This window comes from Doryrhamphus excisus, linkage group LG6 (assembly GCF_037039965.1).
Source record: "Doryrhamphus excisus strain RoL-2023G ecotype Guam linkage group LG6, RoL_Dexc_Guam_v1.1, whole genome shotgun sequence".
Classification (NCBI taxonomy): Eukaryota; Metazoa; Chordata; class Actinopteri; order Syngnathiformes; family Syngnathidae; genus Doryrhamphus; species Doryrhamphus excisus.
In genome coordinates this window covers 12,983,821-13,001,020 of record NC_136362.1, presented here as the reverse complement: position 1 = coordinate 13,001,020, position 17,200 = coordinate 12,983,821, and the positions used below count along the sequence as shown (strand labels likewise).

At 40.7% G+C, this 17,200-nt stretch overlaps 3 protein-coding genes and 1 long non-coding RNA gene across 6 annotated transcripts; 2 read left to right on the top strand and 2 right to left on the bottom strand.

Annotated features, from left to right (window-relative positions):
- Positions 1 to 306: 306 nt before the first annotated feature.
- LOC131125712 (uncharacterized) lies at positions 307 to 3,663 on the top strand. 2 transcript variants are annotated; one of them, XM_078791449.1, is made up of 4 exons: positions 307 to 730; positions 1,879 to 1,946; positions 2,051 to 2,126; positions 2,202 to 3,663. In XM_078791449.1, the coding sequence occupies exons 1-4, from the start codon at positions 451 to 453 to the stop codon at positions 2,999 to 3,001; spliced, it is 1,224 nt and encodes a 407-aa protein (XP_078647575.1). In that variant the 5' UTR covers positions 307 to 450; the 3' UTR covers positions 3,002 to 3,663. The 2 variants fall into 2 exon arrangements, with proteins under 2 accessions (XP_078647575.1, XP_057923499.2); XM_058067516.2 differs by having other exon boundaries at positions 1,864 to 1,946.
- Positions 3,664 to 4,358: 695 nt separating this feature from the next.
- Positions 4,359 to 6,267, top strand: LOC131125756 (uncharacterized). Of its 2 annotated transcripts, none has more exons than XM_058067597.2 (3): positions 4,359 to 4,756; positions 5,164 to 5,212; positions 5,281 to 6,267. In XM_058067597.2, exons 1-3 carry the CDS (start codon positions 4,490 to 4,492, stop codon positions 6,000 to 6,002), a joined length of 1,038 nt encoding a protein of 345 aa, XP_057923580.2. In that variant the 5' UTR covers positions 4,359 to 4,489; the 3' UTR covers positions 6,003 to 6,267. The 2 variants fall into 2 exon arrangements, with proteins under 2 accessions (XP_057923580.2, XP_057923579.2); XM_058067596.2 differs by having other exon boundaries at positions 5,278 to 6,259.
- Positions 6,268 to 9,952: 3,685 nt separating this feature from the next.
- LOC131125747 (uncharacterized) lies at positions 9,953 to 13,403 on the bottom strand. Its single transcript, XM_078790985.1, has 5 exons — positions 13,092 to 13,403; positions 11,881 to 11,989; positions 11,540 to 11,650; positions 10,581 to 10,659; positions 9,953 to 10,161 (listed from the first exon to the last, which is right to left on the bottom strand). Exons 1-5 carry the CDS (start codon positions 13,352 to 13,354, stop codon positions 10,070 to 10,072), a joined length of 654 nt encoding a protein of 217 aa, XP_078647111.1. The 5' UTR covers positions 13,355 to 13,403; the 3' UTR covers positions 9,953 to 10,069.
- Positions 13,404 to 15,919: 2,516 nt separating this feature from the next.
- On the bottom strand, positions 15,920 to 16,793 carry LOC144898563 (uncharacterized). Its single transcript, XR_013627455.1, has 4 exons — positions 16,628 to 16,793; positions 16,394 to 16,429; positions 16,222 to 16,298; positions 15,920 to 16,142 (listed from the first exon to the last, which is right to left on the bottom strand). It is a non-coding gene; the product is annotated as an uncharacterized LOC144898563 (long non-coding RNA).
- Between the last annotated feature and the right edge of the window lie 407 nt (positions 16,794 to 17,200).

Here is a 17,200-nt window from a genome sequence, read left to right as displayed (position 1 = left end):
TATTACAATTTTTTTTCATTACTTTTGACTTTTGGGCTTTTGCGTTTTTAGCGTTTTTAGGACTGTTTAAAAGAATATAGATTATTAAAATAATTATTACCATTAGTATAAATATGTATAATAATATAATACTATATTATTATAATAATTATTACCATTATTCTTAGTAGTACTATTATTTGATTTCTCTCCTACTCATCTGATTATAAAATAAGTCACTTGCCCATTGATACATACTCTGTTCAGTAGGTGGCGGTATGCACCTTTTTAAAGTCATGGTTGCAACCATTAAACCAAAACAAGAAGAAGAAGAAGAAGCAAAAAAAAAACAACAACAACAAAACAAAGAAACGGCTGGGCTGCGCGTCACTCAACCAACCAACGAAGTCAGACATTCTTCTCTTTCTGGGAGCTTGAAAAAACTTATTTGACCCTCACCTCGGTAGAGAAATGGCGATGAAGAGCTTGGTGGCATTCCACTCGCAGCTTGCCGCCATCATGGACGGTCTGACCCGGGCCGCCGTGGCGGAGATCAGCCACCTGGTAGACGAAAGCTACGCCGTCCTCCAACTGGAGATCAGCCGCAGTCGCCAGGAGAATGAGGCCCTGAGGAGGAAGCTGGACCTCATTGAGACCATCGTCGCACGGGGACACGACGGTGGGCGGGTGGCCGTCCTGGGCCCCGGGAGCCAGGAGGACCCCTGTGGAAAGACCGGGGACTCAACCACCGGTGAGTGTTAGGCCGCAGGCGACAAAGCCGGTGAACACAATTGAGAATTAAATTTTACATTTTTTTGAGCTGAACGTCAAGCTGCGCCGGTTTGTTTCAGCCTTTAATCTTTAAAGTTAAATTTGAGCATATTATAGTTGTAATACACTGGGCTCTGCTGTTAAAACTACTATTGTACAACTACTGCTGTACTATGAGTATTGATATTGTACTACTGTTTCACCACTGCTTATTACTACTGCTACTACGATAGCAGTACGGTACGATAATAGTTTGGATTGTTTATTTGAACCATAGTTCAATACCATACTGGTACCATAGTAGTAATATCACACTATTATTGTACTATTACACATACTGCTATCATAAGTGTTCACTGTAAAAATAATAAACTGGCCTAAAAAATGTTGTTGGAAAGACCACAATTTGTTATTTGCCCCCAAATTTCTGTTATTGTCAAATGCAAATGTTGACGGGTATTCACACGGCATGCTGGGAAGCTCACATGCACACAATGTCAGTCCCGTCCAGTCTCGGGATCCAACACATATGGCTGTATAGGAAAAGCTGGCATTTTAAAAGGATAAATCACTGTTTATTATCAACTCCTATAAAGTGGGGTTCGACAGCTAGCGGAACAACACCGAAAGTCCTGAGCAGAGTGTGACCAACCACAGCGGAGTGGGCATACCTGGCTGGGGTCAGGCTGTGGGTGGAAGAAATTAAAACAGTTTTCACGGGAAGCACAAAATCCACGGAAATACAGCGGGAATGGTTGCAGATTCTGGAAAATCTTAAAGGTTCTTTCTGTGCAGGTTATTGTTTGTAGCTGCTCTATAGGAGTCCACAACTCAATACAAAGGCTCAAAAAATGAGCATAATAGGTCCCCTTCAAACATTGTACTTAATCAAGTGGTGACAATTTACACTCTGTCTTAATGTTTATATTGTAGGAGTAGTATGATGTAGTAGCTAGAATTATTTTATTTGGATCATAGTTAAACATTGTACTATGTGCTATACTACAATATTGTACTACAGTAGTAGCTCTTAGAATGTAAAAGTGAAAAGAAAGTGAGTATAAACAAATATATATATTTTTTTAAATCGTTTATATTTTCATTCTATGACAGTGTGTGTAACATCAGAAGTCTCCAATTCAGAAAGTGGTGGAAGGAGAAGTGGGCCGAGCGTTTCCTCCGCACCAGCAGCAGAGGTGAGAGGTCACTGAGGTCCTCATAGATTTGATAGAAGGGGATGCTGCTTGATGAGGGTGTCATCTACGTGATTTTTTTAGAAAGAAAACTTCTCTTCTCACAGGCGAGTGAAGGGGATGTTGTGATCAAACAGGAAGTGGCCAACTACACCCATGACCAGAAGCTCATTGATGAGGATGGTATGAAAGTGGAATCACATGCTGTGATATTAACATGTTAATGTTGGCGTCTACATAACGTCTGTGTGTTTCAAGGAGCGGTGCTGCAACCATCGCCAGATGATGGTCAAGGGGGTCCATCTGGCACGTCTGCCACCCCATCAGCTGATGTGAAGCTTTGGGAAAATAATGACACACACCTCGTCGAGCCTTCTGTCAGTGCTCCAGAATCTCCGGGTCTAGCAGGTGGCGCCGGCGACGTAACAGACATGTTTGATTTGGCCTCCGAGTCAGATGAAGAAGTCTTGTCTGCAGCGCAGAGGAAAGGATTGGTCTTAGCTTCAGGAGGTCGTACCATGGGTGAACTGAACCGGGTCGACTCGCTGCCTGGCTCATGGTCCGACACCAGCGAGGTGGACTTCTGCCCTCCATGGGCCAATCAGGGCCTGCCGAGCGTGATGGCTGCCTCTCACAGGCAGCATCTAGAGCAGAACCACCGGCCGATGACATTAGAAAAAATGTCTGACTTAACCACGGCTTTCCCTTTAGCGCTGGGCCTGGTGGCGCACAAGCTGGAGGCTCTGGATCAGAACCGCCTCAACAGACGCTTCGTCTGCAACTATTGCGGCAAATGCTTCACGTCCTCACGCAGCCTCGAGACACATGTGCGCGTCCACACAGGCGAGCGTCCGTACAGCTGCGGCCAGTGCGGGAAGCGCTTCACACAGTCGGGCCACTTGAAGACCCACCAGAGTGTCCACACGGGCGAGAGACCCTTCAGCTGCCAGCACTGCACCAAGAGGTTTGCTGGCAAACAGAACCTCCGCATCCACTTGCAGAAACACCACCCTGCAGAGCCAGCATACCCCACCCCCCTCCACCTGCAGGAAGGGTGACTCTCCTTCCCAAATAAATGTACTCACGCTTGTGTGTGACAAGTTTTAACTTATTGTAGACCTTCAACCGTCCTGATGGTGTCTTCATCATCATGACTTCACACTGTGTGGCCTTCCTGTAAGCACTTCCTGTAAGGCTGACAGCTGAGCCCTGTAACCACACTCACACTGACTACGGTGCAGCTCCGATCCTGATCCAGCCCAGATTGAGGCAAAGTGGCACTCATTGACTCCCCCACTGAAAACTGCTGTAGCCAGAGCTGCACTGCATTAAGCTAATGTGAACCTACAACAGGGATTTAAATCTTCCAGAATGCCGGGCGGCTGCAGCGGATTCAGGCCCTGTCCACACATAAGCGGGTATCTCATCAAACAAAGTTATTTTTCCACTATTTGGCCAATCCACAAGAGCCTGCAGGTTTTCAAAACCTGTTGGGGTGGACACCAATAACCCAATGCATTTATAGGGTTACACGTTTGTTTGTTTTTTTAATACAAGGTTGCGTGGACATCATTTTTTTCATAAACAGGGTAAAATAAGCGGTTTTAAAAATAGCCTGCAACGTGTAGACAAGCCCTCAGTGTGAGCCTGGGGTGAGAAATTTGTTGACATTTGGGTTTTCCACAACAGCATGTTTGTTTCTTAATAAAAAGGTAACAAATAAACTACAACTTTGAGTGTTGAGCCAAGTGCATTCAATGGTTGATCCATCCATCTTCTATACTGTTGCCAGCAAAGCGTAGGGCACATAGACAAACAATTATTTACACTCATATTCATACCTTGGCATATACCACAATGATTTGGGGATGTATCGCCATATGATGATATAAAACAATATCAAATTTTAATCCAGTGGGGTCTTGTATCTAAAGCTACAATCCTTAAGGCATGTAATGAAATACATTTGTCTCAAATTGAAAAGCACGATTATTTATCGCTAACAAACCGTAAAACTTTCTAATGGAATTTCAGCCTCTACACATATTGCTACTAAATCTTCACCGAACTGTAATGCCTGTGCCATGCAATTCCAACTGAATGTGTAAGATATTTTTAATTTTTCGTTTACACAGACATAAGGCAAATGATGCTCTTATTTTAAAGGGCTGTTGCGGAAGTGTGCTGTGAATGTGGAGAATGAATTTACGGCAAAAATAAACGTGGTTCTACAGATGCCAAAAATGTGTGGCCAACATGCTAACCACCCGTCCACCACAATTAAACAACTCATATTTATCTCAGGGACTTTTTAAGTCTGTTTTGGAAACGACCGTGTTTTTTACTTGTATTGACTTTCGCGTGCTAATAAATAATTTTATTTTGTAATGTTATCTGTGCATTTCCGCCGGAAGGGTGGGCGGAAGTGGAACGTTTTGTATTTGATGTAATAGTCCGCGAAGCAGTGCTCCAAAGTAACACCCTCACAGTCAAGTTCTGTCATTGAGTAGAAGGTTCGGTTTTGTTCGGTCCGGTCCAGCAACACAATGTCTCTCTTAACGGGACAAGCTCTACAGGAGCAGCTGAGCGTCATCATGGCGGCGCTGAGCCAGGCGGCTGTGGTAGAGATCTGCGAGCTGGTGGATGGAGCCTTGGCCGGCCTGCGTACCGAGAACCAGCAGCTCAAGAGCAGACTGGACCTCATCGAGGCTGTCGTGGTTCGGGGCAGTTTTGGCAGCAAGGAGGCCGAGCAGACGCAGCCGGGCGACGGAGGAGGTGAAGCCGGCGATGACGCTCAAATGTCCGGCGAGGAGGTGTGAGCATGAATATACGCCCGGTGTAACAAATTGATTAGTTAAATCGGTAGCATATTGTTTATACTGTTGATTTAATCAATCGCTTGTGTTAGTTGTTAGAGCAGAAATTTTAGTTTATCTGTTTTGATCTTATTTAATGATTTGATAACTGATTCCAGTACAGTTACATTATATTTACAACCAGATATGACGTCACAGTAAAGTTCTAGTGCTGTACTTTATATCTTTGTTTATGACATCAGAGGGACAAAGGTCCTGTCCACCAATCCTCAGAGCGCTGTCTTGCTCCATCCTTTAACCTTGGTAATGTTATGCTAAGCAGTGCTATGCTATGGGTCTCAAACCTGTGATGTTTTGGTATTAGTCTTAAGGTGACAGCTGACGTGTTTTGCGTTTTTTTGCAGCTTCCTGACGTGGTGTTGATCAAAGATGAAGACTCTGACGTTGAGAAAGGTGAGTGATGATGTCATCTGAAAGGGGCGGAACTAAACTGTAACTCCACAATTATTTGTCTTCAGTAGAGGATGTCACGCCATCATCCACCACCCGGCAAAAGAAAAGGCATCGAGTGAGAGACAAGGAGTTGGACAGGAAAGCGGGAGGTCAGGACGGGGTTACCATGTACTCAGACACTCTTGGTTGCTCCCCCACGTCGGCTGCTGATGACACGACGGCGGCTGAGTCGTGTCCGTCATTCGCTCCTCTGGAAGAACCTGAGGTTCATCTTGTGGGCCAGGACAGTCGTTTGTCATATATGTCCACAAGTGCTGTGATGGACGGGCCGTCTTCTAATAACATAAACAGTGCATGGAGCGAGCCGCTGCAGAGTCATGTGACATTGGCCCACTTCGACCACAATCTACCCGGCGACGCCTTTGGCCTCAAGATGATCAGTGTCTCAGGCTCGGCGCCGGTCGGCCACAATGACACAACATTTGAGTACCAGACGGGAGACCTAGCCGACGCCTACGGGGGAGGCAAAGGTCGGCGCTTCATTTGCTCCGTCTGCAACAAGACCTTTGCCACGTCTCAGAACCTGGACGTTCACATGCGCATCCACACAGGAGAAAAGCCCTTCATTTGTCAGCAGTGCGGCAAGAGGTTCACGCAGTCCGCGCACCTCAAGTCTCACCTCAACATCCACACGGGAATGCGACCCTTCGTCTGCACCACGTGCTCGCGAAGCTTCATCGCCAAGCACGCCCTGAAAATGCACGTTAAGAAGTGTCACACCAACGGCTGACATGCTATCTTTGACTTACCGCTTGCCGTTTGCATCACTGAAGCCGGACACATACCTCTTTCAACTGCTGACAGCATTCATTTTACCACAGCAGTGTTTCCCACAGGACTACAATGTATGTGTGGTGGTGTCTTAGATCATTGTCTAATTTGCATAATTGGCATGTGCATGTCATTTTTAGATGCTGTGATAGGCAAAAAGTGAAAAAAAACTTGACAAATACATAATGAATTTTGTTTTTTTTCTGTGTAGTTTTTTCAAATCGGGCATCAGAGGAGTGTCGTATTTCTACACTGATGCAATATAAATAGTCAATATTAGGTCAGATGTTTAAATAGATACAAAGTAAGGGTTTTACAAACAGTAAATCCTCAAGTTTCTACGTCCACTCTTTTGAGAAGACTGATATGTGCTTTCATGTTAAGTCTCCAAAAGTGTCCAATAATCAGCTATGCTTCCTACTAGGGTTGGCCTATATATTTTGTTTACCGGCATAGATGCTTCCAATGATATGAAAATGACTTATACCGATGCAAATCACAAACCTAAAGAAGCCAAGTTCATGACTTTGCTGCGTGGCAGTGATATAAGATGAATCAAATGCTGTAATCGTGAGGAGATGGAAGTATCGTTCAATCGTGGCACAAAATCTCGGAACACTGAACAATCCCCTCCCAATCTACACAAGTTAAAATGGAAATAAACGCAGGCAAAAGTTGTCTGAATCTCCTCTTAGAGCATGAATGGAAGCTAGCAGGGTTTAGCTTGTGCGGATCGATCTAAAATCCACATTGATCCCAATGTTGGTTATCAATATTGATCAATACTTGGGCTTTAGTTGGTTTCCTGTCCAACTGCAACAATTTAATTATGGGCATGCACTGCAATGCAGGCCCCCACTGACAACATTCTAATAGGAGGCTCCAAATTGTCCGTAAGTGTGAGTGTAGACTATATGCATGCATCAGATTAGCAGAAGAAAAAGAGTGACTTTGTGTACTGACTTGACTGACACGCTGTGTGTTGGTACTTAAAGGATGGAATGTACAGTGCATCCGGAAAGTATTCACAGCGCTTCACTTTTTCTACATTTTGTCATGTTACAGCCTCATTCCAAATTGTATTAAATTAATCTCTTACCTCAAAATTCTACACAAAATACTCCATTATGACAATGTGAAAAAGTTTTTTTTGGACTTTTTTTGAATTTATTAAAAATAGAAAACAAAAAAATCACATTTACATAAGTATTCACAGCCTTTGCCATGAAGCTCAAAATTGAGCTCAGGTGCATCTTTTTTCCACTGATCATCCTTGAGATCTTTCTACAGCTTAATTGGAGTCCACCTGCAGTAAATTCAGTTGATTGGACATGATTTGGAAATATAATAACTGTCTATATAAGGTCCCACAGTTGACCAAGCATGAAGTCAAAAGAACTGTCTGTAGACCTGCGAGACAGGATTGTCTTGAGGCACAAATCTGGGGAAGGATACAGAAAAATTTCTGCTGCTTTGAAGGTCCCAATGAGCACAGTGGCCTCCATTATTCGTAAATGGAAGACGTTTGGAACCACCAGGACTCTTCCTAGAGCTGGCCCGGCCGTCTAAACTGAGTGATCGGGGAAGAAGGGCCTTAGTCAGGGAGGTGACCAAGGCCCCGATGGTCACTCTGTCAGAGCTCCAGCGTTCCTCTGTGGAGAGAGGAGAGCCTTCCAGAAGGACAACCATCTCTGCAGCAATCCACCAATCAGGCCTGTATGGTAGAGTGGCCAGACGAAAGCCATCAGACCAGAGAATTTTGTTTCTCATGGTCTGAGAGTCATTCAGGTGCTTTTTGGCAAATTCCAGACGGGCTGCCATGTTCCTTTTACTAAGGAGTGGCTTTCGTCTGGCCACTCTACCATACAGGCCTGATTGGTGGATTGCTGCAGAGATGGTTGTCCTTCTGGAAGGCTCTCCTCTCTCCACAGAGGAACGCTGGAGCTCTGACAGAGTGACCATCGGGGCCTTGGTCACCTCCCTGACTAAGGCCCTTCTTCCCCGATCGCTCAGTTTAGAAGGCCGGCCAGCTCTAGGAAGAGTCCTGGTGGTTCCAAACGTCTTCCATTTACAAATAATGGAGGCCACTGTGCTCATTGGGACCTTCAAAGCAGCAGAAATGTTTCTGTATCCTTCCCCAGATTTGTGCCTCAAGACAATCCTGTCTCGCAGGTCTACAGGCAGTTCTTTTGACTTCATGCTTGGTGTTTGTGCTCTGACATGCACAGTCAACTGTGGGACCTTATATAGACAGTTATTATATTTCCAAATCATGTCCAATCAACTGAATTTACTGCAGGTGGACTCCAATTAAGCTGTAGAAAGATCTCAAGGATGATCAGTGGAAAAAAGATGCACCTGAGCTCAATTTTGAGCTTCATGGCAAAGGCTGTGAATACTTATGTAAATGTGATTTTTTTGTTTTCTATTTTTAATAAATTCAAAAAAAGTCAAAAAAAAACTTTTTCACATTGTCATAATGGAGTATTTTGTGTAGAATTTTGAGGTAAGAGATTAATTTAATTCAGTTTGGAATGAGGCTGTAACATGACAAAATGTAGAAAAAGTGAAGCGCTGTGAATACTTTCCGGATGCACTGTATATTGTCAGTTAGTATTCTCACATATCACTCTACAATGATTACTGTGTGCAAATAAATGACCACTAACAATGTGTGACATAGGAAATACCACTTTGGTACACCGAGCCAGTAATGTATGGACACATACTTCAACCTTAAGGTGAAAGGTTAAAGCACCTACATTACAATGTGTAGTATTGCACTGACTTCCTATGAGCTTCTTTTCAGTATTTATATTACTTTAATTTCCACTCCCACTAAACTTTGAGAAAACTCACAGTGAGCTTATCAACATTTTGGAAATCACAGGAGGTCATTACTCAATATAACAGTCTGACTCACGGTGTCATCTTAGCTAGTAGGCTAAAATCATCATACAGCAATTTAACACTCAAAGGGTACCTAAGAAATATACAAGTACCAATACAAGTTTATAATAAAAAAACACAGCTATTTTGACTGGCTGCATGGCGGTCAAGTGGTTAGCGTGTAGACCTCACAGCTAGGAGACCCGAGAACAATCCCTTGGCCATCTGTGTGTGGAGTTTGCATGTTCTCCACGTGTATGTGTGGGTTTTCTCCGGGTACTCCGGTTTCCTCCCACATTCCAAAAACATGCTAGGTTAGTTGGCCACTCCAAATTGTCCATAGGTATGAATGTGAGTGTGAATGGTTGTTTGTCTATATGTGCCCTGTGATTGGCTGGCCTCTCACCGGAAGACAGTTGGGATAGGCTCCAGCACCCCCGCGACCCTCGTGAGGATAAGCGGTCAAAACTGAATGAATGAATGAGCTATTTTGACTATAATAATAATACACTATGGGAAGAAGTGAAAATAGTTTTGGTACTTCCATGAGTAGCTTGTGATTGGTAGAAAAAGCGTTTCCTCGATGACTTGCGAGTGGAACAATATTTAAAAGATTACCTTTACCATTAGCTCCGCCAAGCGCCCACTGAGGCATTTGGTATATATTTGTATATTTCTCAGGTATGCATGTATGGTGTTAAGTTGCTGGGTGATGAGTTTAGCGTTCTTTGTAAAAGTCAGATGTTATATTGTTATATACAATAACCTCCTTGACAAGCTCATTCTGAGTGCACTGATAGCTATTCAGAAAGAGCTATTGTTTCCTTACTATTACTTTTATTGTATTACTCTTTTAATCGTCTTTTGTTTACAGAAGCAAAACGCTTTAGTTATCTAAACCACCAAAAGTCAACCAGGAGTCGGCTCATGGGACAAAATGAGGGGGTAAGTCACCGTTGATGAACTTACACTACTGATGGGGATGCCATACAACTTCATGTTGTACCAAAAAAAGCCCAACTCTTGCTTTAATCATTATATGGATTGCGTTTCAATGCACGTACAACAATACAACATAAACGTTTGTCATCTTACATACACTGCAAGTAAAAATGATGTGTTCAGGGCTCTTCCGGTTTACGACAAGGTGCAGTTGGCGTCCTCAAAGCCGGGACAGATCCATTTGTTGGTGAAGCGTTTGTATCCCTCCGCTTCAATCAGGTTGCTTCCTGAAATGAGACTTGAATGTAATCACTACAAACTCAACTACAACTTTAGTGTCAATTTGTGCGAAATTGTTGTTGTGTGTTGTTTTTACGGTCATATTTTTTCATTGTACTTCTCATCTTATCTTGTTTTCGTGCATTGTCTCATCTTGTGAGTTGGGTACCTTGTGACATGCTTTGTCCTAATATAATATTATGCTAGCGTCAGGTCATTTAGCCGATGACAACAAATGACGCCATTTATGTATATACCAATAGAAATTGTCCAACTGTATATCCAAAATTCCCAAGCTACACTTCCTGTGTAATGTTTCTAGATTTTTTTCCTACATATTTTGCAACCCTGTTTAAAAGTTATAATAATCTAGATCATATTCATCCTGTACATGACCAATCCCTGTAGAATGTAAGTACATACTGACCGTTCATCAGGTTTTGGAGGCTGCAGAAGTTGGTGTGGCTATCTGCTGGATCTTTGGAGGGATGAGATGTTCCATCTCCCTGAAAATAACCCGGTAACCTTTCATTGGGTGTTTAGTAACAGTATGACACACACAATACATCATTTCTATGATTTCTTTTGCTCTCCTGATGCTGTTGTCATACATATCCATGTAACTATCCACATATCTAATAGAAACAACATATCCATAGAATCAACAATGGGAATAACGGACAAATTCCTCATGATCCAACTGTCCACCCAATGATCCATCAATTAGCTTTGGTTTGCTTAATGGACATGTTTTTAGGAAGCTCATCATAATAATAATACAGGCTAAAACTCTATTCTGAATTCCTGGCATCACTTCCTGTCCACACATTAATTGAACCACACTCAAGTGTGAGTCTTATTTATGTTTTAAATTGCTTATAGAAGCTTATAATGTCTACTATATTGGGTAATATAAGTGTAAAGGTGACTATAGGGGTGTTACTCATGTCTACAGGGCTCTAATAATGTTAAAGACCCTATTTAGAAAGTTTTCTATGCTCTAAATAGGAAATATTCATTTTATTAAGTTTAATACAGTAATATTGAATCCTACTTCAAGGAACCTGGAGCCAATTAACCACAATAAACACAGAATTGGTGTATTAGAAAATGAAAAAAATGTTCACATGAGAATAACGTGGGTTTTCTCCGGGTACTCCGGTTTCCTCCCACATTCCAAAAGGTTAATTGGTGACTCCAAATTGTCCATAGGTATGAATGTGAGTGTGAATGGTTGCTTGTCTATATGTGCCCTGTGATTGGCTGGCGACCAGTCCAGGGTGTACCCCTCCTCTCGCCCGAAGACAGCTGGGATAGGCTCCAGCACCCCCCGCGACCCTCGTGAGGAAAAAGCGGTAGAAAATGAATGAATGAAAATTAACATACTGTCACTCTGCAAACAGTTGACTGCTCCAGAAGAAACTGAAGTTTGTTCACGGTTTTTGTCTTGGGAGAGGTGTGCGTGGCGTTTATCAGGTAGGGAGCAGTTGACACAAGCTGCAACAATTTCATATTCAGTCTGTTAGACATCAGGTAACATGCTCACATACTGTAGTAGGTACTATATGGTAGTTTCATAGTTAGGTTGCATCTTCATACTGAATATATAAGCATTAAAAACAACTAGGGCATGTCCAATTGGTTTCCAATGCTCACTACTCTAGAAAGCTAATTTGACTGTGCAAGTGTCAGTGTCAGTTAAAAAAAAAAGAAAAAGATGGTCTAACTTCATACGAGCACGTCTCTCCTGCGTCCAGGCAGTGTTGTCCGACCTGCCAGGCCTTGATCTGGGTCACTAGTTTTCCGTAGACATCATCACACGGGATGCTAAACAACCTGCAATGCAATGACAACACAACTGAACACAAAAGTTTTTACATGACACTTTTTTATTATTAAGGGAGAAAAAAACCCTACATGGCCCTAAAAAGTGTAAAAAAGTGATTACTCCTGGAGCAAAACAGTCCCACACCATCACACTACCACCACCATATTTTACTGTTTGTATGATTTTTTGGGGGAACTTTTCCACTATATGTAATGGGAGTATTTTCCCAAAAGTCTTGGGATCATCAAGATGTTTTCTGGCAAATTTGAGATGAACCTTAACATTGTTTTTGTTCAGCAGTGGTTTTGGTCTTGGTTTTAGTCCAGTGTCTTTCTTATAGTGGAGTCATGAACACTGACTTTAACTGAGACAAGTGAGGCCTGCAGTTCTTTGGAGGTTGTTGTGGGGTCTTTTTTGACCTCTTGATTTTGGTTGGCTGGCCACTCCTAGGAAGGATCACTACTGTTGTATGTTTTCACCATTTGTATTAATGGCTCTCACTGTAGTTTGCTGGAGTCCCATATGTTTTTTTTTATTTTTAAATTTTTTAATTTATAACCTTATCACTTAAGTTATGGCGGAGGGGGGGGGGGGGGTCATGTTGGTTTTGATTTTTTTCTCCTTCCTTAATAATAAAAACTTTCATTTAAAAACTGCATTTTGTGTTCAGTAATAATGCTAAAATTGATCAAGCCTATGTAGTTTGCCATAAATTAAATACAGAAAGAGTACAATAGTCTAACTTCACCAATTTAGTCGTTAGTGTTACTTTAATTTCTGTCCTGCAATGGATACGGTACTACACTATTTTGTTATTGTACAATTATACAAGGTATATGCTCTATCTTTATTAATTTAGTTATTGGTTTCTGTTCATTTGACATTTTTTCTACCTTCTTTTCTATTTGAACCTTGAACCTACATAGACCAGCCATTTGTACTGCATACTCTTTGTTCCTGGAATGAGTCAGCGTAACATACAAAATGTCTCCCTGGATTACGTAATGACATACTGTATGTATTATATTAGGATGTTATATTTTTGACTAACGTTATTCATGAATTAAAATGTTAAAATGTATGAGAAATAGAAAAAAAAATCCACATTACCACTTGATTTTGCACTGTGCTGCCTTATCTGCCAAAGAGATGCTGAGCGCCGCTCCAAGAATAACAAGCGAAGCTGTCAACAGGAATTTCAGGTCCATAGTGGAGACAGGTCGACGGAAGATGCTAGAATCTGCTGTGAGCTTCACAGTGTGGAATCTGTCTGTCCACTCGGACTGCTTGGAAGGCTTAAAAGGGCGGCTCAGGGTACATGTGGCACATTGGAATAAAGAACCATCCCCAATGGATGACACGGTCGCTAACATGGGAAAGAACTTGAGATGGTCACACTACACAGATATTTTAGTCTGTAAGAATATATGCTGTGTTTAGGATATGGCACATGTTTCTCATGTCTATACTTCATAGTAGGAGTTCCCAGCTTTCTTTCAGCCGCTTGAATTGAGCAGCTACACTCTCACAGTTTTTCAAACATATACAAGTTAATACTTCATGCTTTTTTGTGCTTGAATATGGCTTTTTATTAGCAACAAAATATGCATATTGAAGCAAATTTTACATATATATATTTGTTTATATCAGGCGTTTTCAAGCATAATTGCTCTGTGTGAAAAATAACTGGTTATTCGCAGCAACAACTGCAATCAAGCGTTTCCCGTGGAGGAATTTTGGCACCACTCATCTTTGCAGAATTGTTGTCATTCAGCCACATTGGAGGCTTTTCCAGCATGAAGTACCTTTTTAAGGTCATGCCACAGCATCTCAATAGGATTCAGGTCAGGACTTTGACTAGGCCACTCCAAAGTCTTCATTTGGTTTTTCTTCAGCCACAACAGAATTCATGGTTCCATTTATCACAGCAAGTCTTCCAGGTCCTAAAGCAGCAAAACAACCCCGGACCATCACACTACCGCCACCATATTTTACTGTTGGTCTGATGTTTTTTTTAAGTAATAAAATCCGTCGTTTAAAAAAAAAGCACAATAATCCCCAATAAAAACACAGACTATTAACCGACACCAAACTAAAACCCACATCCTGACTCACATTTACAGCAACACACAGTCTTATTTATGTCTTAAATGGCTTATTTGCTCTTAATACGTCAACTATAGTCATACATTTACTTTAAAGGTGACTATAGGGGTGTTATTTCATCTCTAGAGGGCTCTAGTATTATTAAAAACTGTATTTAGGAGGTCATAAACGGGTTATTCCATTTAGAAATAAGGAGTCCTATTTTGCATCAATCCACTTATTATGGTCAGTTCTTACCAATTAACTGCAAGGGATTATTGGTCACGTGATACATAATTTGGGATATAGGGTAAGGCACTTTTGGTCCCTTGTAATTTTTACTGTCCAAAAACACTGTTTCATCATCTATGAAAAGAAGACAAGCACTAGGACCAAACGGAACAATTGGCTCTGCCTATCTAACGTGTGATTGGTCATCCCCGCTGTCACTCCAAGAGCGCCAGAAAAACAGTGTTTTGTTAGTTGGCCAAAGTTCATCTGCCATTGTAAATTGTTAACATGTTGGGCGTTTGTTCTGCCTGGGTCACATTTCTCCTTAATAATTGGTAATTAACCTGTTAATTAACCCTGGCAGTGGAAGTGTAAGGAATGTGGATGAAAAGCACCAATCGTCTCCTTTGGCTCCCACAGAAAAAGTCATTCAAACCGTATTTGTCACACTGCTACTTTACTGCTACTTTTGTCACACATGTAACCCAGTGTAAAGGAATGCATTTACAGCACATGGGGAATGTCAATCAAAGAAAGCGGACCTTAAAGGAAAACTGCACTTTTTTGTCTTTTCTGTGCATTCTAAAGATATAAAAACAGATAAAAAGAGACTGCTCATTACTTCACTTAATTGGACACACTATGCCACTTACATAGACCGCTATTACAAGAACCTCCAACAAGATTTTATGCTTTTCTATACAAGAAACAATATAAACAAACTAATTAAATGAAGGAATAAATGAATAAATATAAACAATGTCTTGAATCAAAGTGGAAAAAAATCCCAAAAAATAAAATGACTGTGAAAGTATTTTTTTAAAATAAATATAATAAATGTGTAAATAAACAAAATAAAAACTTTAAATGATTTACATAAAAGTGGAACAAATAAAAATAAATAAAAATAAAAATGACTTCAACATGAAATAAAAATGAAAATTCACTGAATAAAATGTAATTAAATATAAAGAAATATTTTAAAAGTATAATTTTTAAAATGACCTCAAAATCTAAAAAAAAGAAAAACAACTTGAGTGTAAAAAGTATTACTATTATTATTAATTATTATTAATAAATAAAATGAAAGTGTCTTCAACATGTAAAAAATAATGTATAAAAAATAAACAAAACTTAAGTATCAAAAACAAATTAATAATAAGTTGCTATAAAATAAAAACAATACATTTATTTATAGATTATTTCAAAGATGCTTTGCATGTTTCAAATGAAATGACATCAACATGTAAAAATGACTTTAAAAAATACTAAAAAATAAAAATGACATAAATAAGTGTAAAACACAAGTGAAGTAAAAAATTGTTCACATGTCTTAAGTGTAAAAATATCAAATTGATTTGTGTAAAAGTGGCGATCAAGGTTTAGACGTGACGTAACCTCAGACATCATGGTAACAGCTGAAATAGGGTTGAAGAACCGTGTCTCCCAGCAACATGTGAGTCAGAACAAAGCATAACACACAAGCAAATACGAAATAGAGCACAGAACAGGAACTGGCGCTGCAATCCACAGTACGGCTCGTAAAATGCTAATTTCCTGCAGATAATTATTGTTGTTGGTACTCTCATACACTGTACACCAACAACAATGATAACCACAAATGACATGACACATACAGACCTTTATTGTGTGTTTGATTGGATGCTAACATTCAACAATATATTTAGAGTGAATCACTGCAAATGATGTAAGCCATTATTATTCCTTTTCATAACATAATATACCAATAAGATGTAGCAGAAACATCTTTTAAATCTTGATGATCTTCTTTGGTGTTAGGGTGAACGTCACATTTGAGCCGCTCTCAAGGATGAGTTGAGAGATCTGAAACACACAAATAATAAACATTATTATTAATTTTCTTCAAGGCCTACTTCAATGTTAAGTGGAGGTTTGAGGTTACCTCATGTATAACTGAGTCCACATCCCTTTCGTTTAACACCAGTTGGGACTCAACTCTTGTCTCAATTATGGCCAAGACTGTGGGCCAAAATAATACGCAATTCAAAATAAATATACTGGTTTTACTTCAGACTTCATCACAGGGAAGTTGGAAGTAGAAAAAATACACTCACCGTCCCCTGTTGAATTTGAAGGTGGCGTCACAGTGCCTGAAGTACAGTATGAGAGAAGTAAAAGGATGTTAAATACTCAATAAATCAGATCCAAACTACACTGTACGCCTGAATTTCATAGCATCATTTCAAAAACAGCCTTTTCTTTCAAATGTGTATCAACATGTGAAGCAGCATAGGACAGGATTTGCTGTCATTGAGGATCGTTTTCAGGAATCGTGGTGGTTTACTCACCCGACGTCTGTGCCGCACACGAGGTCAAAGCCACAGCCAACAGCATCAGCAGCAGCATGTTGGACAAAAAGTGTGAAAAGTTGCAGGGGAAAAGGTTCCTTCTGCTCTCACGCAGCTTTCTGGTGATTTGTGCTCTGTACCAGGAAGTGAAACCTCACTCACTCACAAGGTGTGTATTGTGTTGACTGAAGCCTGCGTATTGTCCTTAGCCCATATCACGTTCCTGAGCAGTGAAAAAGTGTTTTTCTTTGCAAGTTTGTCACACTGAAATGCTTCAAATCATCAAACAAATGTAAATATTAGGCAGTGACAACACAACTGAACACATAATACAGTTTTTAAATTAAACTTTTTATTATGAGGGGTAAAAAAAAATCCAAACCCACATGGCCCTGTGTGAAAAAGTGATGTCGCTTCTCTCCAGAAAGAAACTGATTGAAATCGAAACTGGAAAATGTTAGAAAGCCATTTCTTAAGCTTTGGGACTCCAACAAACCACAGTGAGAGCCATTATCTACAAACATTAAGGAAGAAAAAAAATCAAAACCTATGTGACCCCCACCCCACCCACCC

What these genes read in the sequence shown, in the direction of transcription:
- LOC131125712 (XM_058067516.2), top strand. Translation starts at nt 451, where the DNA reads ATGGCGATGAAGAGCTTGGTGGCATTCCACTCGCAGCTTGCCGCCATC. An exon ending in CCTCCGCACCAGCAGCAGAG is followed by an intron (nt 1,947 to 2,050) that starts GTGAGAGGTCAC and finishes CTCTTCTCACAG; the next exon opens with GCGAGTGAAGGGGATGTTGT. An exon ending in GAAGCTCATTGATGAGGATG is followed by an intron (nt 2,127 to 2,201) that starts GTATGAAAGTGG and finishes GTGTGTTTCAAG; the next exon opens with GAGCGGTGCTGCAACCATCG.
- LOC131125756 (XM_058067596.2), top strand. Translation starts at nt 4,490, where the DNA reads ATGTCTCTCTTAACGGGACAAGCTCTACAGGAGCAGCTGAGCGTCATC. An exon ending in CTCAAATGTCCGGCGAGGAG is followed by an intron (nt 4,757 to 5,163) that starts GTGTGAGCATGA and finishes GTTTTTTTGCAG; the next exon opens with CTTCCTGACGTGGTGTTGAT. An exon ending in AGACTCTGACGTTGAGAAAG is followed by an intron (nt 5,213 to 5,277) that starts GTGAGTGATGAT and finishes ATTTGTCTTCAG; the next exon opens with TAGAGGATGTCACGCCATCA.
- LOC131125747 (XM_078790985.1), bottom strand. Translation starts at nt 13,354, where the DNA reads ATGTTAGCGACCGTGTCATCCATTGGGGATGGTTCTTTATTCCAATGT. An exon ending in GCACAGTGCAAAATCAAGTG is followed by an intron (nt 11,990 to 13,091) that starts GTAATGTGGATT and finishes ATTGCATTGCAG; the next exon opens with GTTGTTTAGCATCCCGTGTG. An exon ending in CCTCCAAAACCTGATGAACG is followed by an intron (nt 10,162 to 10,580) that starts GTCAGTATGTAC and finishes GTCTCATTTCAG; the next exon opens with GAAGCAACCTGATTGAAGCG.